We start from the raw sequence: 23,338 nt of genomic DNA, 5'->3' as shown, positions 1-23,338 counted from the left end.
GGATGCCAAAGAAGTCTGTGACTAAGCGCGGTGGTGTTTAGCTACGACATCAGGCAACTGGTTTAAACAGAGTGAAAAATCTTAGTATAACATTGAAATATTTCTGTGGGACGTGTGTAACGATACGACCTTTAGTTTTAATCTTAGGTCCAGTGTCATGTTAAGCCACATGGAAGGATCACCTTTTCCACTGATTTTACAAGAGATTGTAGTGGAATATAACACCACATTCACTAAAACTTTGAAGAAGTAAATAAAACAAATATGTTTTTCTCTGACATGAAAGTTTGTCTGTGCTCACTATGTAAAGAAAAAAAACTTGGGGTACCTGTAAAAAAAAAAAACAATGGAGGGGCATTTTTTTGCTGAATCTGCGTGCAAACACTATGTCACAAGTGTTATCTTTTGTGCCTTGGCTCCCTTGCAGCATCCTTATTTAACTCCCCTTTTGCTGGTCCAGCACATCTACTGATTCACATTTTTAGCTAGGTATTTCTCTTCCTTCTCATTCCCATTTTTTCAACATGCTCCAACTCTTTTCTAAATACATCAGCAGGTTTAGATGTGCCCTTTCCACCTCCTTCCTCTCCATGCTGTTGCTCAAAGAACAGATGTTAGGCTTTAGCAATTCTCAGTCCTGGGCATTTAACCACTTTGCCTTTTCTTGGTTCCTTGCTTGGCATTTTATTTAGGGCTGTGCATATGTTTTGCAACTCTTTTCTTGCAATTTCCATGCTGAGTCTAAAGATTTTATACCATTTCACGTAGGGTCGTGCTGACTGGCTTCCTCATTTTTTGAAATCCCCTTTTTATAGTTAGGTTTTGTATTCCTTTCATTTTCATTGTATTTCTCTATGGGTTAATTCATAGGTAATTAAGTTATCCTTCTCGTTACTTACATCTTCTCCATGTTACTTCAGTAATTTCTTTTAAATTAATCTTGTATCACGACATCTTTAAGAGGTCTGACTGCTCCTGATTGAGCTATGGAAAACTTAAGTACAGCAGTGTGCAGCGAGACTGCTTTCCCATTTGTCTTTGCTGCATCCAGTATTTAGTGACTGGAGAACGTCACATACCTCACATACCCCACAGGGCAGGCATTGTCTCAGACTGTCCTCCTAGTTTCTGAGATTTATGATTCAGTGCAGGACTGAGGCAGATGCAGAACCTTTGTATTTTTTCAGTCCCTAAAATTATTCCAGTGAATGTGTCAGTCAGTTTTTGAATGCATAAACTTTTATCAACAAGAAAATCCAGGGTTAGTGAAGTCTGTAACTTAATTTCATGTTGTGTCCAGAACAACTTCACTTTATTACCTGCTGCTTGATAGTTTTGTCTGATTACCTTCAGGTCTGGCCTTAGAAGAGAGGTGCACAGTCATTCTTTGTTCATCTTCCACAGGGCACTCCAGATTTTCTGTGTCTCTCTTCTCTGCTCTTGATGCCTCTTGTCCTTTTTCTAGGTTGCAGATTCCTTATCTATTCGTGCCTTGTGTGTAAGCAGTTCCAGCTCCTTGATCAACCCTGTCATTTTCCTCTGTATTCTCGTAGAAAATGGAGGTACCGAGTAATTATTTCATGCAAGCTTTTTGAAATGGGATAAAGTGTTCATTGTTCTCCATGACCCTTTTGTGTCTGCTGGAAAGCAGCAGAAAGGGCAGGGAAGTGTTTGCACTCACACACCTCATTCTGCTTGTCTTCAGAGTTCCTGTCTAGATGCTTCCTGCTGTCAGTGAAATAATTTTTGCCCTTCAGACAATAAAGCTCTAACTGTATATGGGAACCTGGGAGTGCTTCCAAATTCCCAGGTCTGGCTGTGCCCTCTGGCTATGTCCTGTCCTATATTATGATGACATCCAGCATTCATCAGCCTGACTGTTGTCTCTTATTTCCATGGGAGATAAATATTGGGTGTATAGTCCATACAGGAGCTGTATGGGATCTGGCAGCGTGCAGGTAAACGTTCACAGTGATAAACAGTGTGTAAATTGTGTTCAAGTGGTAAAGAGAAGGATTACATTTCTGTGCACCACCTCGCAGGAGACCCTCAACCTTGAGGGCAAAGAAATTTGTGAGAATTCCATTTTTGGCCTGCAACAACAGGATTTCTTGACAAAGAATGCTACAACAGAACTGAGGAGTGAGGAAGCCTGTTGGAAACATGGGCTTGTAGATACAAGATGTCTAATAAATAAACCAATAGCACTGAATAAAAAACTTAGAAAAAGAATAAATGGAGAGTTGGGATTCGATCTGTCAAAAAAACCAGACTGCTTCCTTGTAGCCATGTTAATGTCACAACCAAAGTGCCAGAAAGCTGAAAACTGATGATTAGTTAACTTCAGTTGCAATATTCTACAGCAAGTTAAAAAAATCACATTTGCATGAGTGGTATTAGGTATACAATTTTAGCTCTGCTTTGTCTGTGTTTCCTGTGTCTTTTCAATGTAGTAGTCTCAAAAAAATTTAAAGCTTTAAACCTTTGTTATATATCAGTAACATTTAAATCCAGCTGGAAAAAGTAAATTAGCATGAGTCGGTTCTTGTGGAGATGGATCTTAAATGTAATAAGTGTAATCCTAAACTCAAGGGATTTCCAGGATTCTGGGGCAGTTTACATCAAGGTCTGGAGCAGGTACAGTTTCTTGTTCAATAATTTTTCAATAGCTATGAAATGTCTGCATGTTGGATTTAATTGTCTTGCTACAAGAGGAAGAAGCACCTAAAAGAAATGGCTTTTACATGTATTTGCTATGAAAAATGTTTATTTGCTGTAACTCTTACTCAAAAAATGTGGTTTATTATATAAATTTAAGATTTATTTACAGCCACATAAAGTTTCCTTAGTTCACAAATGGCTTTCTTGATTTTATTTTAGAGACAATGGATTTTGTTCTTTGCTGCATTTCTGAACTGACAATCCTCTGTTTTTATAGCACAGGTAGAGAACACAGTCAGTGTGAACTTCCTCATGCTTCTTTGTCCACGCATTTCGGCCCTGGTCTAGAAGGTCAATTCTGCAAGTACAAATGGAGCACAGCCTCATCCAGCCACAATCCTGAGATTTTCAACAAGGGAAGCGCATCAGTTTATTAAGGAAGAGCTCTGGTTTTTTCTGTTTATTCCCTCTACTGACAGGCAAGCTTTAGCAGTTTTGATGACAAATGAAGTGCTATTCTTAGCATTCTTTGGCTTTTCTTCACTTCCTAATAAAATTAATTTTCTTCTTCATTAACAGGACTCATAGATATTTTATTTCATATTCCCTAGTGCTGGGCAGTCAGCCAAATGCTGGGTTACCCTCTGTCAGGCACACACGTACCATACTCATCAGGTGCTTTTTGCAGAGGTTACTCTTTCTTATGCTGCTTTTTCCGTTCCACAGCAGTATGCAAGGCCTGAAGAATCAAATCTTTGTTGTTCTGGACATTGTAGTAACTTAGATTAACAAGTTTGTCAAAATCTTCCTCTGAATAGCTCAGATTGTTTATGTAGTATGGACCACAGGCATTTGCAACATCAACATCACCATCTGCCATCTCTGAGGGACTCCGTTTCACACCTAACGGACAAACAATGACTTGGTTAATTTACAAAAAACAGTTAGTGTCTGAGTGTTTCTCAGGCATGCAAAAATAGCAGATCACAACCCAAAATTTTCCCTTCGTAGATGTTTTATTGCTGGGATATTTGGTTGGCAGCAGGGAGTGGAGAAGCTCGTAGTGGTGAGTCAAGTAGGAGTTGTCCTGGGTACTCTTGGAAATGCCAAAACAGGTAGAATAGTTCTTTTGAGCACAGGAGGGTGAGATTCCCTGCCTCCTCCTCTAGCTCTGGAGTAAGCTGTCAGCATAGTCCTCACGTTCCCCTCCTTGCTGACACTTTCCCAGGCCAGCCTCTGCCTTGCTGCAGCCTCCCAGCCACCACAGCACCCTACACTTTTAGCCAAGGTGTAAGTGAATGGCAATTACTCTTTCTCTCTTTCCTCCCCTTCTCCCAAAGCAGACAGCAGCAGCAAGAGCCTCATGACAGCATGTTTTTTTTCCCAGATGATGAGCCTGAAATTATGAGTTCTGGAAATTATTGCCGGGGAGAGGGGAGACAAACTCCCTCACATAGCAGCTCTACAGAGCTAGAAGAGCTCTACAGAGTGCATTATAGAAGAGCAGCTCAGAAGTTAATTCTCAGTTACTCTTCTAGTTCTTTCTCCTTTTCTCTTTTCACTAATTCCCTTTACAAAGGGCAGCTGCAGAAACTAACCTTTCAGTTATCTGATCTGTGGAAAAAGCTGGAGTAGAATGGTGTGCGTACCTGCATAAATATCCTTAGTCTATTTGAATCCTGTTCACAACCCCAGTTGTATACATTGAATATGCAATGAACTCAATCCAGAATATTGACAATATGATTTTTTAAAACTTATTTAAAATAAAAGGATAAGGATGGATACAACTGGGACAATATTTTCTGCATTTGTTTTGATTTTAAATTTATTATACCATATACCAACCTAGAACTTTAGGCTTTCAGGATACTGTGGGGCTTTGAAGTGAACTCACAACTGGAGTTAGGGATTGTAGCATCTGGAGGAGTATCTGAGACTTTTGGTACCAAGAGAGTAGTATGGCATGTGAGGTATGGTACCAGGACTTAGAATTCATCTGTTTTGAAGTGACTGGCAATGTTGCTATTGAAACTCTTTAAATTTCAAAGTAAAACTCACTGAAATGAACAGAAACTGTCAGCATGGCTGTGTTGTACTTTCATCACTTCACTATGCCTCACAGCTACATTTTCATCACTTTGCTAGTTCGCACTTTTGTTTTCAAGGTTATCTGCCTGACTGTGAGCCTGGAAATTATTTTAAACAATGAAATCCTTAGATTCCCCAGAGTATTCTTTAACGGGAAAGGATGACAAGTATGAGAGGAAATAACCCTGCTTATTTCTGCCACTGCAGATAAACAGAATATACTTTTGCTCAGTAAACTCTAAACCTACCTATGAAAAGCAAAAAAAAAAGCTGAAGAGGGGCATATGGGCCAAAGGCTGATCACAGCTTCTTCTCTACTGTCCAGGACAAATCACATATTTTAAGTTTCATAATATGGTTCAGATCTAAGCAAAGAGAGTCCAAGTCTGTTTTTACAGCATGATCTGAAGAACAGATATTGGCCAGTGAAAAAGAAAAAGAGGGTATCTGCTGCCTCTGTTAATGTGATGGGTAACAATAAACTTACCTGGTGCTTTGTATTCCCTGAAGGTGTCATTTACTAGAGGGAAAAATACCACAATTGGTGTTTCTGGGCTTTCTTGATCACCAACAATGTAGCATTCCTTCAGATGTGGGGTTTCCTGATCATCTGGCACCTTTCTAGGAAATGGAATTCCCTGCTTTGCAAAGTATTTAGAGGCTTCTTTCAGGGGCTAGTTGCCACAATAGGAAAACAAAACAAAAGAAAACATCAGAATATACAGGAAGGACTTTGAATTTGACCAAAACCTGATTTCACTAGGAATATTTGTGAGGTAAGGGACAGGTACTGACATATTATGGCACATACCCACTTTAGATGTAGATTGTTTATGGAGCCAAGACCTGGAAGGCCAGAGTCAAGTGAGATGGATCTGGATCCAAATGCCTGTCTTTGAAAATCTACATGCCACATTTGGATATGAAAAAAGCTGTCTTTAGATGATGTTTTATTCCTAAGGAATTTAACATTCCTAAATACAAACCGTTCTTGCATTTTTTTGCATATCTGGCCTTCTGCATCAAATCCTTCTATTGTTACAGTTGTATTGTCCTGAGAGTATATTTTCTTATGCATAAGAATATGTATGATTGCATCGAGAAATCCTGGCAATGTTTAAAGGCATTTAGCTTCATTCATTCTACATCTGACTGCCTTCAAATCAGCTGAAACCATTTACACGTAAAAATGGGAAGATTCAGTTTACTAAATTATTACTTCCTGATAACACTTGTACTGTTCAATAAACATATGTAATCTTGGTAAGTTGTTAACTTATTTACACTTCCCAGATACTCTATGAGTAGAGGATCAGCTATTCTGGGAATTCAGTGATGAAACAGAAAAATAATAAAGAAGAATGTACAAGGCTCACCCCTGTCTGAGAGCCTGAACTGTAGTTGAAATGCAAAATGACATCCACTTTCCTTTCTGGTCTCATAAGGGGTGGGTAACTGGTAGCAAAGGCAAATGCAGTATCAATCAGGATGAGGTAATCTGTTGCTGTTGTCAGGTGGTTTGGCTGAGAGTCAAGCTCACAGTCTAGAAAAGAAGCATATTTTTTCAAAGGAGGTACCTCAATGTAAAGGAGGTGCTGAAGAAAGTTTATTGTTAACAAAAAGAAAATTTAACTTTTCTTGGGTCTTAGATCTACCTATACAGCTGATGGGTGCAGTTCAGTCATTTCTCAGTTCCTCATCTGGCTTCCTCTTTTCACTATTTACTCTGCAATTTCTTTGGCTTTCCTCTGATTAAAAGGGGTTGATTTGGGGCTCTGGGAAACAGCATTAATTCCATCCCCTGCTTTTAGGTGTGACTTTAATCAGGTTGGAGGGGAGGTGGGTTGTGTTTTGGGTTTGGTGGTTTGTTTTGTTTTGTTTTGTTTCTTTTTTTTAATGCAGAACAAATTAAAATGGCATCTCACTGTCTCAACACACTAAAGACTAAAGACATTTGGTGCCTTGCTTGCTATGAGAACAGGCACAGAGCTACAATGGTACATGGAAGATCTGGAAGATCTTGATTATGAAATTTCCCAACCTGGATAAGAGGGAATACTGTTACAAATGTTGTATCTTACTTACAATTAAAAATGTAACAGGAAATAAGGCTCCATCCACATCCCATGAGTATTGGCCAGGCAAGAGACAGCGTTTGATGGCACCAGTGCCATGTCACAAGCATGCAGGCTGGATGGCTGGCACATCAGCAGACATATGCTGAGTGACTGGTAGAGATGTTTCTCATCTATTGGTCATGAAACTTCATGAAATTTTTTAAGAACTTATTTTTGAAGCCTCTCCTGCTACTAATTTCAGCTTTCAGTGCAAACAGTTTCAAATATTATCAGAACATGGGCACAAACCAAAAAAGCAGTCAGACAGATAATCTTTTAAGCATGGTTTCTTTTTCATAAGGATTGTTTAAACAACAACTCAAAGAAGGGTGCTATTACCATACCTTTCCACTTGGAAAACTCGCTCTCTAGGTAGTTGTTGTTCATCTGGAGGCCCTTCAGGAAGTTATGGATTTCTGATGCTGCTGGACGTAACATTGCAACATCTCGGAAAATGTCTGAAAAGCTGTCAGTGGGACAAACCACTCGAGTATCCAGCTCATTTGGTCTTGTAGGGAATAGGGTTTCATCATCTGCAGAAGAAAGAACAACAGTTCTTTTATGCCATTTCATTGTTGATGTCAATCTATGCAGTCATGATTTGGTTTAATATGTTTGGCAAAACTGTAACTTCTTTCTCTTTTTATTTCCAGGACTTCCAGAAATATCAGTTTTTCAGTAAGCTTTGAAAAATCTCTTTCTTCTTCTCACTTAACAGTGATAAAGACATTATTTGTACTGCAAAAGAATCCACCTCGCCTACTACAAATTTCATAGCTTTTCTCTTTTATGTACTAAATATCTTGTGCTTACTTTGTCTTCCTTTGCTACTCTATCTTACAGTTTCTTTCTCAGACACACACATAAAAAGGCACATAAACACAATCTCTCAGCCACATAAACATAATTAATATTTCTCACAAGCAAATGTAAGCTCCTTGTTTTAAGAACAAGAAACTACACCCCACAAGTGCAAGAAGATAAAACAAATAATCTTTTTTGCTACACTTCTCTTCCTTCTCATCTTTTTTCTCTGTAACATGTCTGTCTTGTGTATTTCTCTTTGAAATCCCACTCTGCAGATCTTTCTTAACTTTTTAGCATGTTTTGCAAGTCTCATCCTTGTAACTAGTTTGGAGTGACTTCCAGTAGTACTGAAGTTTCTATCAATGCTTTGTAGACTTCGGAGATGCAAAGATGATGTTTGCTCTTGCTTCTGTGATTCTTCATGCCACACTTCAACTTCTGAGAAAATAACTGGGAGATTGTGGAATGCTACGGGAGGCTTTTGTTCTCTTCTACTCTACAGAGATATTTTTCTCTAGTTTTGCACCTGTGCTCAGAAAACATCTCATAAGAGGACCATTCTCTCTTATTTTTTTTTATTTTTTTTTTGTGACATATTCCATGGGTTCTTTTCTACACAACTGAAATGGTTGACATACTATAATACATGGCATTAATTTCCTCCTGGTTTCCATGTGGATAATTGAAATCCCTGAAAAGGATGTTCTAAAACGGCCTTGAAAAATTCAGTGAGAGAATAGAAGCACAGACAATAAGAAAAAACATATAAAAAGAGATAAAAAGAAGAGAGGGAAAATAAAATAACATAATCATGTAAGAATAACCCACCTACGTCAGTAATTTTGTCTTGGGTCCATTTGTGCCAGAAGTCTTCTGAATCAACAGATATATACCAAGCATCCATAAGGTTCAAGGAAAATACACTGCTCCAGATCCCTGTGGCATAGGATATATTTGACAGAAAATGAACTGATAAAGACCTGAGAGCATTTTCATTCACCTTCGGTATCTTCTGCATTCTCTAGCAAATGTAATTCATTATACTATACTAATTCATTATACTATATTAATGCACAAATAGAAGGGACTGTCTTTCTAAATTGGTATAGGAATACAAAATGTATTTGAAGAATCTAATTTATTGGCATATATTAAGAGGGCTGGTAGTTTTTTTAGTATATCTGCTAACACATTCATTTTTGTTACATGGCAAAGTAACTTTTTGCCAAGTTCATCTCAGTATTTTCCATCTGTCCTTATCATTTGTTACTCCCCAAGTTCCCAGCATTTGTGATTCTAAAGGTTTCATTTGTTTCTAGCATAATCCTGTTACAGGTACGCAGTTATCATGCAGGACTATCAAACACAAAACATTCAAGAGTCGTATGCTAATATCCCTTAGAATGAGGAAACCAACTTAAAAGTTTTGACAATAGGAAGTGCAAATGTATGAGTCTTTTGATTTTTCTTCTAATTTTTTAGGATTTGGAGCATATCTGCATTCCATTTTCAAGTTCATCTACTAACCGGTCCAGGCTGACACCTATTTGCAGTCTATCAGCCTGATAAAACATCATTATGTGATATGCTTGGATATGCCAGGTGTCCCACAGTGTCTTCCTGAACCTTTCAAACTGCAGAACTATACCTGGTGCTCTTGGGAGGAAGAGGCCACACCTGAGCAGGAAAGGACTGCAGGACCTACATGATCAGTCCTTGTCTTGTTCAGGAGCTGGAGTGCAAAGGAATTTGCTGAAAACCTTTTGAATAATTGTGTTGCTGGACGCTGCCTGTATGAGGGGAGGAACTCTAGCTCACTGTCAGGGAACAGGGGCAGAAATGTCCCAGCATTGCTCTAGAGAAGGGAGGAAGAAAGCACCAAGGTGGGAGGTGTAGGAAGGGGCTGGTGACCTGCCAGCATTTCTGGCCACAGAAGAGGAGAGCTGAGTACCTTATCTGAAATTGCAGCCAGGGAGAGAAAGATACTGAGTTCTTCCTTACACCTCACCACTAGCTGTAGTGAAATCTCCACAGAAGCAGAAAGTCTCAACTTCTCAAAAAAACCCCCTGAAACTTCCTTTTTCCTTCATGCAGTTGGTGGAAGTAGGAAGAACAATGAGGCAAGAGATTGCTTTCGCAAAGGGAAGAAAGATTTCCTTATTACTTTCACTTTCTTGTGCAAGAGGGAAAAAAGAAAAATATTATGATCTATCTGCACTCTGAAATGGAAGTGTTATCCTAAGAATTAATCAGGGTTAGGTGTGACAGGAACTTTGTAGATAAAAGTGGGTATTTTAGAGACTCAGGTTGCAGAATAAACTGATGATTTAACTTAGTGGCAATGATACACAAGTTTTGTTGCTGACAAAGACATACAAGTATTGCGAAGGCCTCATGTCAGTAAGCATAATCACATACAATATCAAGTAAATCTGTTCAGCTGAATAAAATCAGAGAGAAAACAAAAAATCCTTCATATGGTAACCTGTTATCAGTTCTAATATTTTACCATATACTAGTCCTGGCAGATGAAAAAAATACTAACTGCTTCATTTCAGAAGAAGGGTTTGTGCAGGAGCAGATTATATTATTTTACATTTTCCCAGAACAAAAAAATCACCTTCCAAAAAGCAGATTCTGGATTCTGGGATTTTCTTCATGAGACGACCCATGAAGAACTCACTGCCAAAATCTTCTGCACGAATGAATGCTCCATATTTTGGGAATCCTACCTCATAAGGGGTGAATTCCACCCATTCTAAAAGAAAAAAGAACAAGGCAGTCTGATTACAGCATCAGAGGTATAATTATTTGAATAAAGCATATGATATTGGCCAGGTTAAGACAGACTGCTTTCTAAATAACACTTTGCAAGAAGACATTTATTCACTGTACATTTCACAGTGGTAAACATTAAGAGCCAATTGTCCTCTTACATCTAAATGTCTCTACAAACTTTCTGAAGCTTTCTACAGAAATGCATACAGATAATGTCCTCCATCATCCAACTTTTGATCCTGAATACAAGATAAACATACTAATGCCTTCAAAAAATTAACTATTAAATTTCTGCTCTGAAATAGATTGGCCTTTTAGTGTATTTGTGCACTGAATTGATTTCCTCACCTAATCCTAAATTGACCCCAATTAGGAACAAATATTAAATGCAATTCTAGAGTATTATTACCTCTAAAATCCTTGTCGCTGATTTTATCCTTCACATTGAGAGAGAGGTAGATGGGCAGGGGATTTTGGCCCTGATTTAGTGCCTGCTGCTGATCTGTGAGCTTATGGGTGTCCTCCTGTTTTGAATAAGGACAGTAGCTGAGGACAGTTAGATGGCACAAAGATCTTCTCACTTCATCTATACCTGAGTGGTGACAACACAGTGCATACAAGACTCCAGCTGGGATGCTCCCCACCTGTTCAGTTCAAAGTGTCATGACCCTCCCCTGCCCCAGCACTTGAGCACACAAATAGTCCTAAGTTCATATGTTGAAAAAAATATGAGATTTCAATGGTAGGGAGAAAATGTTGTTATTCACATTTTTGTTTCAGAAAAAATGTCTGGAAACATTTGAAAAGCTCTTTCGAACAGAAATATTTAATTTCAAAAGAGTAAAACTTTCCCTGACTGCCCAGAGAAACATTTTTTTCCTCAGACCTCTGACAGAGGCAAGGCTCAAACAGAGTTAGTCTTCAATGAGCCTTGGCCCTTAGTGTTTCTGCTGCAGAGCATACTCAGGCAGGGTAGAAAGGGCAGGATGGTTTGGGAGTAGAATCAAAGTTTGAAAGGATGCTCTGTTCAGATCCTTCTCAAAGCAGAATTGAAGGTGCTCCTCCTCACCAGAGCAGCCCTTGGAAGTATGGCTGTGTCACCAGGGCCACTAGACTTCCCTTGGGCTGTGCTGGTCAGGGGACAGCACTGTGACATTGCAGGGACACTCGCAGCTTCCTGCTGAGGAGACCCCCAGGGAGTCTAGCACTGTGATGCGGATGTGTGCAGGGTTAATCATATTACAAGGGGAATGTTTTTGGGAGGGAAATATTAATGAAGATTAAAATAGAGCTTGAATATTGCCTTTTGGTGGAAGTGTTTACAGAGTAGCATAATGCCATTAATAGCTCAGAGATACTGGGTTTGGGTTTGTGATTTTCATTTGTCGTCATATTGTGCAGCTTTTTAAAAAGAACAGCGGGATTTTCATTTAAATTTTTACATGTGAGTTCATAGAACCATAGAATGTTTAGGGTTGGAAGGGATCTTAAAGATCATCTAGTTCAAACCTCCCTGCCATAGGCAGGAACACCTTCCACTAGACCAGGTTGCTCAGAGGCCCACCCAGACTGGTCTTAAAACACCTCCAGGGACAGGGAGTCCACAACCTCTCTGGGCAACCTGTTCCAGTGCCTCACTACCCTTATAGTAAAGAATTTCTTCCTAATATCTAATCTAAACCTACCCTCCTTCAGCTTAAAGCCATTTCCCCTTGTCCTATCACTACATGCCCTTGTGAAAAGTCCCTCTCCATAATCTATATGAAAAACAAACAAGTCAGAAAAAAAACCCCTTTCTGTAAGGGTGGTCAAACATATGTCGCCCAGAGAAGTTCTGGAGTCTTCACCTGTGGAGATATTCAAAACCCATGGTTCAGGGTAGCCTGCCCTTCCTGGTCCTGTTTGAACAAGATGAACTCCAGAGATCCCCTTTAATCTCAACTAATTTTTGATTTACTGTCTTCCCTCACTGTTGTATTCACTAAATATTCAAATCTGAAGAGAAAGGTGCTGTTATTGTACCTTGTCATGGAACATGGCTTCAATGATGAGTCCCCATAGATCTGTGAAACATAGCTGGTGTCCTTCCTGTTTCCTCTGGCACAACTCCTTCAAATAGTATTTCAAACGATCAGTTGCAAAACAAGTAAGAAACTTATTTTTGAGCACATGCTTTCGGGCATCATTGACTGTTTCCTTAAGATCTTTTTGGGACCAGTTAGGATCTTCATACAAGTTTGACATGGTCCTGAAAAAGAAAAACAAAACAAAACAAAAAACCACAAGGAAAGTGTGAGTTTTGAAGCAGAGCTTTGTGAAGTTATGGAGGCTTTTGTATTATGTCTTAATTCACATGAAAAAACACCATGTATGTGGTACCATCCACGTATTTAATTAATTCCAAATGTGGGAAAATATTCACTGGAAGAAACAAAGAAATGCCACAGCAGAAAAAGAAAGCCCTTTCTTGATAGTAAAGATCATACAACTCTTCAGATCATTTCTTGATGTCATATATAGAAAATTCCTGTGACAACTTTGCATATCTTGGTCTTACCATGTTGTACCGGATAAACCAGTGATGTATGAGACACAGTCCAAGACACTCATTTCCTGTAGACTGAGAAGGTGAGCATACATGGCTGTCAGAGCTCTGGTTCCACCACCTGTTGTCATGATTGCCACCACAGGTACCTATTCAATCCCAAAATACATGCATTTAGTGACACAATCTAAGAAGGGAGAGAGACATCTTTGGTTAGAAAGTTACAGCACTGATAAAGTAGTAAAGATTCTGCATGTCAGCAGTCCAAGGTGAAGAAAAACCTGAGTTAATAATGGGGCATATAAGGAGTAAGAAATACTTCATATTTCCTCTGGCATGCACCTGTGCATTAGAACATGAAATCCATCCTCTCAAACATCGCATTTTCAGTGCTCTATTGCAAAATTATTAACACAGGCTGGCCAAAAAAACTAGAGGAAATGGTACCTCCTACCGTCTGAGTCAGACTTTTATTGGATGCAATAGACCAGAAAACATCGGTGCTATCTCACAGTTTCCATGTGAGCAGTAATAACCTCTCTTTTCCTGAAGTTTGCTAAGGTCAGTTTCTACTATTGTATAGTTATTTCACAGGCCATACTAGAGGTGTCATGACTGATGGATTTAAGAGCACAGAGCAGTTCAGAACACCTGAGACCAGAGGCTGGTGACGCCATCTCCTTTTACAATTACTGTAGGGAAAGGGAAGCAATATTCACTCCACCTGCCACATGTGTACATACAATACTAGGTATGCAAGTGAGCTGCAATTACTTCTTTCTGTGATCATGCGGAAACCCAGGGACTGATAGTCTTAGAAAAAGAATTAATTTGTGAATATAAATTGGCTGCAATAACAGTAAAGTCAGCTACCATGCACTGGGGTGAATTTGTCTCATGTACAAATCATCAGGAGAATCTAGAGAGATTGTTCTGCAGGGAAGTATGGGTGCCTCTACATCTGAGGGGAAGGAAATGGTCCATAGCTTAGTGCTGGAATTTCAAAGCAAGGTCTTGTGTCTGAAAGGTGCAGCTGTGCAAAAAGAGCTAAACCCAGTTTAGGTCAAAATGAGGAAAATTTGTCATCTCTGCATTTGAGTTCAGGCTTCACACTGCAGTCGTGGGCACACAACTAAAAAAGAGAAACCTGATTTCCTCCTGCCTTGGAACCTCTGTTATTAATCCCCTTTGTCAAGCAAGCAGAGGCTACAGCAGGTGATGAAGTCAAACTGGCAGCGTGCTGGGCTTACACAACAGGAACGTAAATACTGGCACAAAAGATAAACAAAATGAAGTCCAGTTTTAACTGTGAGGGAATGAAGTGCTGAATCAACAGTTTAGATCTGGCTGAGATGCCTATGGGGCCTAAAAGAAGCTTTGGCTTAGGTTCTGAGAGCACTTCGCCCTTCTCAGCATTATGGTGCAGACTGCTAGTGAACACAAGGCTAGATTCTGTAGCAACAGGGCTACAAGGTTTTTATTATTGTTTCCTATGAGTACTCATTTCTTCCCTAGAATAAAGAAATCAGCCACAGAAAAAAGAAGTCAGCCATAGCTTGTACATGAAACTGTACACTGTGTCCAGGAAAATGTAAACATCAATGATATGTTTTGACACTCATCTGCAGAGAAAGCAGAGAATAACTATGTCTCATGTACCTCATCATCCTGCAAGTTCTCTTCCAGCTGGAGAATGTCCTTCAAAGCAGTTGCAACCACCTTCTTCCTCTTGCGAATGAAATCCCGTTCCTGGACACACAGGTCAAACCCCAGGCGTACATCTAGGTCTTCCTGACTGGAACAAGTATCAAGTGTCTTACATGAGATTTGTATTTTATATCAGCATTTTAATTTCTTCTACTTCATAAATAGACATGCCTTCATTACCAGGTCTATATAAAGCAAAGCAGAAAGATATTAAATGTTCTAGTTTGTTCTTGGAAAAAAATAGTCCATCTTTCTTTGAATTGAGGGGTTTTCTTTTTTTTTTTCCTCCCCACCAAAGGTACCTGAAATTAAATATAGCTACATATAACATAATTGTTCCTTTTCAAACATGAATTCAGAAGCCTGCAGAGGGCAGTGTTTTAAAGGTGGCTTTTAAAAGTTGTGCAAACTTCCACTGATACCTGTGAAATATGTACTGAAGTTGTAGATTTACACAATCAGATGGGTTTGCTATATTTATAAGCACTACTTTTGTAGTTTGGAAGCTGCTATGAAAATTCTTCTTAAGTGTGGTAAGGAAGTTTTTAAATCACTACTGTAAATGGTATGTATATCTCATAGCATATCTACTGAAAATAAACAGCATGATGTAAGAAATACCTGCTTTTTTGGAAGTTCTCTTTCATTACAATGTGGTACACAATGCAACATATTCATCTTATAAATTTTACTAAGGCCTTTACCATATTCCAAAATACACAATGTGTTTCCTTGGTTTAGAAATAAGCATCACTTGATTGTGTTTATTTGCATTTATCTCTTTGAGTACACATTAAAAAAAAATAAATGGAGGTACATTGATTATTTCAATTTTTTTCATATCGTAGAGCACTCTGATTTTGGTCCTTTAGTGAAAGAAAACAGTTAAAAAAACCCCTTGGGAAACAGAAATGTTTCTTTCAATTAGTTTTGAAATTATGCTTTTATTGAAAATCTGAATTTGGCAATAAATTTAGAGGTATCAGAGTGGCCTATACTATGTAATATTGATTGCAGCATAATATGAATAGAAAATTGATGTCTTCTTTATAGAACCTTTTCTTTACTCACTGTCCCATCACATAAATTCACGACTGTTGAAAATTTTTGTGTTGTGTACTGACTTAATTTTATTTTATAGTCTGAAATGAGGATAAACCATCATTCAGGACACAAAGTCAGTAACAAAGGAATTGGAACTTGATTGACAGCTACCTGAATACAAAGAACTAAGGAGATGTCTTACCATTTTTTCACCTTAAAGCGCAAATCAACTTTTCTGTGCTGAAAATTAAAAAGATAAAATTATGAATATTGATATTTTGTTTAAAACAGTCCTTTTCCCCCATGCAGATTGAGACATAGATCTTTTGGGTCATCATTATATCTACAAAGCTCTGAATCTCAGTCAACCGAAATTGGGAAGATAGGCTCTCCTCTCAAGGTTTCACTAGTACCCAGAATGTGCACAGATTTAACACATTAAGGTTTTAGTACTATCATCTGTAGTCCATATCTTCTCTCTGTTATGAAACTCAGGTGTAGCTTGTGCTGGTACTAGTTTGCTACACAAATAAGTAACAGAAGAGCTGCAGTACTAAACCTCACCTCCCTGGAAGAGTCCACCACTAAACTTTGAAACCTTGAAACTAAGTCCTCTCACATGACAATGTCAGATACAAGGGGAAGACAAAAAGTCTGAGCACCCCAGATTTGTGGCATGGGTTGCCTCTTGTAGCAGTGTACCAGGCTGCAGCCTCACCCCTCTTCCCAGTGGCTCCCAGTGAATTTCAGCCTGGTTAAGTACATGGAGAATAGAAGGAGCATGAGAAAAAGCCTAGACATTTCCCTTCTCCCCCTTCTCCCCGGATTCCTCATTTTATTTTGCTCCAAATAATTCACTTCATTATGCATCGCCCTAGATTGAAGGGGGATTAGAAAGCAACCATCTCTGTAAAGAGAGAAGTGGTCTTCGGTTTCTGCTTCTTGATAATCACAATTTTAAAAAGCTTATAAAGGATTCCCCATGGCCAGTAGACACTTACCTCACCAACTACTTCCCGCTCTGAGGGGAGTGACTTCAAAGGGATTGTCAGGGGGATGGTTCTCCTCCTTGCTCCACATGACACACAAGCACACTGAAAAGTAGCATGGAGTGCTTTTTGGTTAAAACAGAAATGTTCTTCTCTTGCTGCCTACTCACATGTAAATGTCAGGTCATAGGACTGTCTGTGTTCTCTACCATGTTCTGGGGTAACGTACAAAGGTGGGAAGCTTCCTCTTCTTTGTGAGTGTAACATCCAGGGAGGGTTGCTTGTATCTGGCATAGTGGAAGAAAGTGGGATCTGGGAGAGGGGAGCGGGAGTCACAGCCCACTGAAACTGTCTGGCTTTCTTCAAAGGATCCTCTCACTGTAAATGTTAGCTCATTCTCTAAAACAATGAGATAAAATGCACACACAAAATTACTTATAATTGCAAAAAAAAGGAGCGGGGGGAAAAAAAGAAGCAAAAGGTAGCTTTGAACAAATTCCTTCTCTTGTTTTTATTTGGAAAGCTGTCTTCTGAAAGTGATCCAAACCCCAAACGTCTCTTTGTAATACGCTGAGCAAGAAGTCAGATTAGAGTGTGATGTGAATGGCACTGAATTTAAGACTGATGCATTTCTGTTGCAATTGCATCATGACACGATGAATACAAACAGGTACTTTGCGTTGTAAATTACCCTCATCTCAATGAGCAAAAGAAGCTCTCAGTCCCCTAAAATAAGATATTACTCTGCAGCAGATGACCCTATTTATATGAAGAAATTAGCTAATCCTGCCAGTGTGCATTACACATGCTCTGAGATTGCCTACCAGATCCAGCCTCTCAGGGGATGTGGGCAGAGGAACTTCTAGATTCTGGATCTTGATCAGGGTCAGGCAGGAGCCAGCTGCTGAGTGGCTAACCCCTGCAAAAAATGAGGTGTTGCTATGCATATGCAGAAGGTGAACTGACAGAAATGCTGAGGAAAGTTAAGGTTATGGACTACTGTGCCTGAGGAATTAGGCTTCTTCAGGGTTTAGCAGCACTATAGCAGAGGTTTCCAGAATCTCAGCTCGGGATCTAGATACCTTCTGTACAAGCACCTGATGTTTTTTCTGTACTCTAGCACAAGGCTCCCCGTGAAGTTGGAACCCTGAGCCTACACCTGCTGCAGGACTGGTAGCATTATCCACTGAAGAATTTTTACAAATCATCTTTGATATGATCAATTAAAACCTTATTATTTTGATGATTCAATTTCTAGGCCTTGTTAGAGAGGGTAGAATCAGTAATATTCATTTAAACAATTAATAAGCTTACCTGAAAAATGTTTCTTTTGCATTCTGCTGTCCAAGTGAACTTCCAAGCAGGCTTCCTCGCGACACTACAGTAGGCATGATGGGGACAGAGAATTAGAGAACTCATCCAGCCACCTCACCACCCATGCTGGCAGATGTTGGCAGGGGCATTGCTTGAATGTGGGGGCCAACTGTGTTGGAGGCTTTTGCCATATCCAGTGAAAGTGAGAATTCACTTCATTGTCACATAGGAAGATGGTGCTCTGCTAAACACATTGCAATTTTCAGTGGATGCAGACAAAACAGGGGGAAATCATAACAGTCAGAAAGCTTCTCTAAGATCATGCTGGCCTCCTTAAAGATAAAGCTTCTAAGAGAAAGTATCACTAAAGAATGAAGAGTGGGGACATTTCCATCACTGATGTTATAGTCAGCTAGGGTAAGGAATGATGTGGGAAAGAACACAAAAGAACAAAACAAATATTTTACCACTATTGCTCCATTTGTGATGATGGTTTCAGGAGGATCCAGGCTAGAAAACAAGAATAAATAATATGTATTTTACAAACAATATATTCTGGATATTGTCCTGAACAGGACACACTATTCTTTCTTAATTTTTTAATTACAATTATTTTATTTGCTCCTTCTTATTGTCTCCAGAAGTATGCTCCCTTTATGCAATATGCCACATAATGACCCAGCAGAAATGATTAAATTGCAATAAGGTATCTGGAATGTGCTTGTAATAGCCTTAGTAGCACAAGTATGTCACAAGATGGGTAGCAACCTTCTCCTCAGTCATGACTTTCCCAGAGAATGCTGTCCAGTAAATCTATAGACTTACTGCAGAGGGATTTAGCATCCAACTCTAAACTATGTAAGTAATACATAAATCTTACTAAAAAGTCACAGAATTAAAAATTTGGAACTCTCTTCCACATCATAGCATTTTCCTTTCGTGGGATGATTTGTTAATGCACACATCAACTTTGGAAAAAGATTGAATTTGGTTACTGACATGATACTGGTCTACAGAAGGTTTCCCTGCACTAATGCACCACTCCAAGCTGTAATTCTGATTACTGGGGTTTTACTCACATGCTCTCCAGTACAAACTCAACTTCCAACTCCTCCTTCCTCTGAAAATAAAAAAACAAGCAATCTCCATTAGCATGTGCAGAGGTTTTCAAAGCAACCTTCATTTTTGCAAGCACAGTTTCCTTTATGTTTTCATAAGTAACAATATTCTGTTTCATGCTTGCTATTGTCAGCATTAAAAGACAGAGACAGCTTTTTCTTCACCAAGGATAAGATTTCAATTGTACTAGCAGACTATAGCGTGTTTGGTGCTTAAAAGTCTCCCTACTAAACCTTTATCTTTGCCAGCTTCCATGTGCTGAACATGGTATGATAAGACTTGATGTTTAGTAAAATATTGTGGAAATAGGCTGTTTTCCTGTCCTTGTTCCTTTTTTCTTTTCATAGTCTTTGTGAGGATCACATAAATTGTCATTTTCTATCAGATTATTAAAAGTCAAAGCTTCCCTAAAATTGTATCTACACTGGGGCTTAGGATTTTGGCCATGACATGCCAGAGGAAAGCAAGAGGAATTTGAGAAGGCTATCTATTTTGTCACTGGTATGCAATTTCCAGGATTTTAATAAATTTTGCTACATTTTTACTACCAAGTTGGTCCTGGTGGTAAAAGACAGAAGAGACAGCATGCCTTTTTAATCAGAGGGGAGAGAATGGACATTAAGATGTACTAAATGTCTGACTGAGCTCTTACCTGTGGATTTAGAGGGAGTGTTATAAACACTCTTTCCCCAAGGGGGATTTTAGCTACATCAAAAAGCACAACTGCATGGTCATCATCATGAATAATGTCATCATCAGAAACAGTAATTTCCAGAATATTCTGGGAAAAGAAATTAAAAATAACCAATTCATTAGCATGTACTCAAGAAGTATAATATTCTGCAGCTCTTGCAGGTTTAGCATCTGTTTTACAGATAGGAAATAGAAAAATATTGATGAAAAAATGTTACAAGGAAGAGTAAGAAAGTGAGTCATCTACTTTATAAGAAACAGCTCTTAGTCTCATCAGTTAAGGCTGAACTGAGATATCTTTCTGGTCACCTTTTATGCTTTTAAGTAGCTCTCATGAAAAATGCAATCTTTTAGGGAGGAATATGGATTGCCATATTCCTATATTGTTTCCTATCAACAGAGGTAATAAAGGACACTTCATATCAATAGTCACCTTTCTGGATCCTTGGACATTCATTCTGCTTTCAGCCACCTGTTCACAGCCATTTGAGTGTAGTGTAACCATCAGCAGCAAACTGAGTAAATATCTTCATCTTACCAGAATTTGGCAGCTTCCTGGCATTGATATGCCGTTTCATGTCCTCTCAGGAAAAGATGTGTTTTTCTGTTATAGTGTAATTTTATATTTTCATTTCATAGTGTCTCTCTGTTGTAACTGTCATTGGTCCTGTTAACCTTCCCCAAGGAGGTCATACTCACATTATCCATGTATAAATAATAACTATCTGTTGGGAGTAAAGTGGATTCCAGCAAAAGCCAGAACTGTTTTGCTCCAGCTTGCATGGGGAATTTTAAGTAAACTCAGAAAGGCATTAGAAGACATGACCTCCTGTTTTGCTCTAAATTGAAAGATGTTACATAGAGACAAAGTGAAGAAGAGTGGTTTTAGTTTGTGTACCTTGACTTGTCTCTGTATCCGGAAGTAGAAACTTTCATTCCACACGGGATTTCTGCAGTTTTTGATGGTTTTGGTGTGGAGTTTTTCATCTGAAGCAGTTGGCAACCAGAGGCTCACATAGCAATCAGATTGGCTTACTGTAGAAACATAGGCACAAAATATCTGTCAGAAGAATCACAACACAAGCAGTGGAAACATTTAAATGCTCCATAGCTTGAACATGGGTGAGAAATGGCCAGTTCTTTCTGATATACATAGGCCAAACCAGAAAGATAGAAATCACATAGCTGGATAAAATTAATTTGCTCATCACAACACTATTTTTAATAAGCAGTGTATTCAAATAACTATGCATAATCTCACACATCAAAATTAAAAATACAGTCCTAGCTAGTGGATAGTATGGATAGCCAGGAGTTTCGTATTGCTCCTGAACCAAGTGAACACCAAACAGATTCTCAGACATCGGACAGAAACTGTTCCGGAAGCAACTGGAACAGATCCATTCTGTTGTGTATACACAGACTTTCGTGAGAAAAGAGAAGTCTAGTCCCATGTCAGTCAGCAGAGATAACTACCTCATGAGTGGAGAGATGAACACTTGCTGTGTATAAGCATGGCGCAGGTCTTGCGGCAGCTCCTCAAGGTTAAAAGAGAGTTTGTCCTGGTGTCTTTGTTCAGGATATTAGATGTATTGCTTTGGGATATTTTGTCTAAAAATAACATGTTGCCTAAAGTCCAGAGACCCTGTGATCGGGACATCTCCAGAGGAGGATGACTATTAGGCAGGAAGACTCCCATGTAACAATTCATGCTGAATCTGAAGGAATTTCTTGACACTGCCATGAGTTTTCTCTCAATAAGGTAGTAGATTGCCTTTCATACTTTGAAATTATTTTCACTGGCAACATTTCAGGCTCTTAGATTTTTACATAATGGAAGTGACAGAATAATACATGGACTTTAATATAATATTATTACTTATTTATTATATTTAGTATAATATTTTTTAGTATAATATATATTCAATTTACTATGAGCAGGAGGGCTCTGATTACTGATCTATCTCATAACTGAACCATCTCTCATCATTGTGCTGTCTGACAGCTTGCTGAGCTGTGATGTGCTCGTCCTGATAAGTGGTATCACTGCCTCTGATCTACAGAGTTTCTCAAGAGCTTATAGGAAGCCAGTACAATAGCCAAGAACTAAATGTAGCCTCAGGGCAGCTGGACCATCCCTCCTGCCATTAATGAGAGCACTTACCACTGCCAGTCTCAAGTGTTCCAAAACCAATCCCAAAATCACCAAAGAGGTTGAAATGGGACATCCTACAGAAATTGACATTTCTGAACTGATCTGAGACATAATTTCTCTCATTTTTAGTTTCTAGCCATCATAAGGTGCAGGAAGGGCTCATTTCTATATTTTTGTTGTAGTTGCAAAGGCCAATTATTTTCTTTTCCTTTCTTTTTCTTAATGAAAGCCAAAATGCTTTAGCTTGATATTAAATTCCGATTACATGAACTGGCTTCCTTTGATCAACTAGGTGAGTTTCCTTGTCATAATAGAAAATCTGGTTTGATAAGCAGGACTTTCCCCTCATGAAGCTGTGCTGGCTGTGACTGATGACGGTGTTGTCTTTCAGATGTTTTCCAGTACTTCCCAGAATAATTCTTTGTCAAATTGATGAAGTACATGATAGATAAGTGGACAGTGAGTTGGACTAAAAACTGCCAGGTTCAAAGGATTGTGATCAGCAGCACAAAGTTCAGCTGGAGGCCAGTCACCACTAGTGTACCCCAGGGGCTGATATTGATGCCAATGCTGTTTAACATCAGTATTAACCATGGGAGTGATGGGACAGAGCTCAGCTTCAGCAAGTTTGCAGGTGAAGCAAAACTGGGGAAAGTGGTTGACACACTCGGTGGCTGTGCTATCATTCAGAAGGACCTGGGCTGGCTGCAGAACTGTGCCAACATGAGCCTAGTGAAGTTTATCAAGGGAAATGCAAAGTCCTTCACATGAGGAGATATAACCCCATGCACCAGGATGGGCTGAGGGCTGACCAGCTGGAAAGCAGCTCTGCAGAGAGGGACCTGTGCATGTTAGTGGACACCTGGTTGAGCATGAGCCAGCAATGTGCCCTTGTGGCAAGCGAGGCCAACAGTCCACTGGGCTGCATCAGAAGCAATGTTGCCAGCAGATGGAAAGATCGTGTCTACTCAGCGATGGCAAGGCCACATCTCTGGGTTCCCCGGTACAGGAGAGGTAAGGATGTAAAGTCCACAAAGAAAATGCAGGATTGGAGTATCTGATGCATGGGGAGAAGCTGAGAGCTGGGACTCTTCAGCCTGAAGCAGAGGAGGCTCAGGAGGTCTTATCAATGTGTGTAAATACTTGATTGGGGGAGAGGAAAATAAAGAAGTCTGAGTCAGACTCTTCTTAGTGGTACCCAGTGGAAGGTAAAAGACAATGGACACAAACCAAAATACAGGAAATCCCACTGAAACAGAAGTAAAAACTTTGGTTTTGTCATGGGGGTGGTCAATACTAGCACGGGTTACCCAGAAAG

General features: G+C 39.2%; 1 protein-coding gene across 1 annotated transcript in view; it reads right to left on the bottom strand.

Annotated features, from left to right (window-relative positions):
- Nucleotides 1–3,352: 3,352 nt before the first annotated feature.
- Nucleotides 3,353–23,338, bottom strand: part of LOC127472921 (cytosolic phospholipase A2 epsilon-like) — a 33,961-nt gene continuing 13,975 nt past the window's right edge. The window contains exons 5-22 of the mRNA XM_051791855.1: nucleotides 20,764–20,900; nucleotides 19,825–19,953; nucleotides 19,133–19,173; nucleotides 18,521–18,563; nucleotides 18,054–18,117; nucleotides 16,969–17,138; nucleotides 16,752–16,844; nucleotides 15,953–15,990; nucleotides 14,659–14,794; nucleotides 13,012–13,148; nucleotides 12,477–12,702; nucleotides 10,864–10,978; nucleotides 10,297–10,434; nucleotides 8,505–8,612; nucleotides 7,214–7,402; nucleotides 6,129–6,295; nucleotides 5,240–5,426; nucleotides 3,353–3,564 (exon numbers count right to left, since the gene is read on the bottom strand). Coding sequence (XP_051647815.1) covers nucleotides 3,353–3,564; nucleotides 5,240–5,426; nucleotides 6,129–6,295; nucleotides 7,214–7,402; nucleotides 8,505–8,612; nucleotides 10,297–10,434; nucleotides 10,864–10,978; nucleotides 12,477–12,702; nucleotides 13,012–13,148; nucleotides 14,659–14,794; nucleotides 15,953–15,990; nucleotides 16,752–16,844; nucleotides 16,969–17,138; nucleotides 18,054–18,117; nucleotides 18,521–18,563; nucleotides 19,133–19,173; nucleotides 19,825–19,953; nucleotides 20,764–20,900 — 2,330 coding nt within the window. The remainder of the gene's footprint in view (nucleotides 3,565–5,239; nucleotides 5,427–6,128; nucleotides 6,296–7,213; nucleotides 7,403–8,504; nucleotides 8,613–10,296; nucleotides 10,435–10,863; nucleotides 10,979–12,476; nucleotides 12,703–13,011; nucleotides 13,149–14,658; nucleotides 14,795–15,952; nucleotides 15,991–16,751; nucleotides 16,845–16,968; nucleotides 17,139–18,053; nucleotides 18,118–18,520; nucleotides 18,564–19,132; nucleotides 19,174–19,824; nucleotides 19,954–20,763; nucleotides 20,901–23,338) is intronic.

The sequence above is a fragment of the Manacus candei genome, unplaced genomic scaffold (genome assembly GCF_025592945.1).
Source record: "Manacus candei isolate 608988 ecotype Guabito, Panama unplaced genomic scaffold, ASM2559294v1 h1tg000033l, whole genome shotgun sequence".
Classification (NCBI taxonomy): Eukaryota; Metazoa; Chordata; class Aves; order Passeriformes; family Pipridae; genus Manacus; species Manacus candei.
The sequence above is the reverse complement of the archived record's forward strand: the minus strand, read 5'-3'. Positions and strand labels throughout refer to the sequence as shown.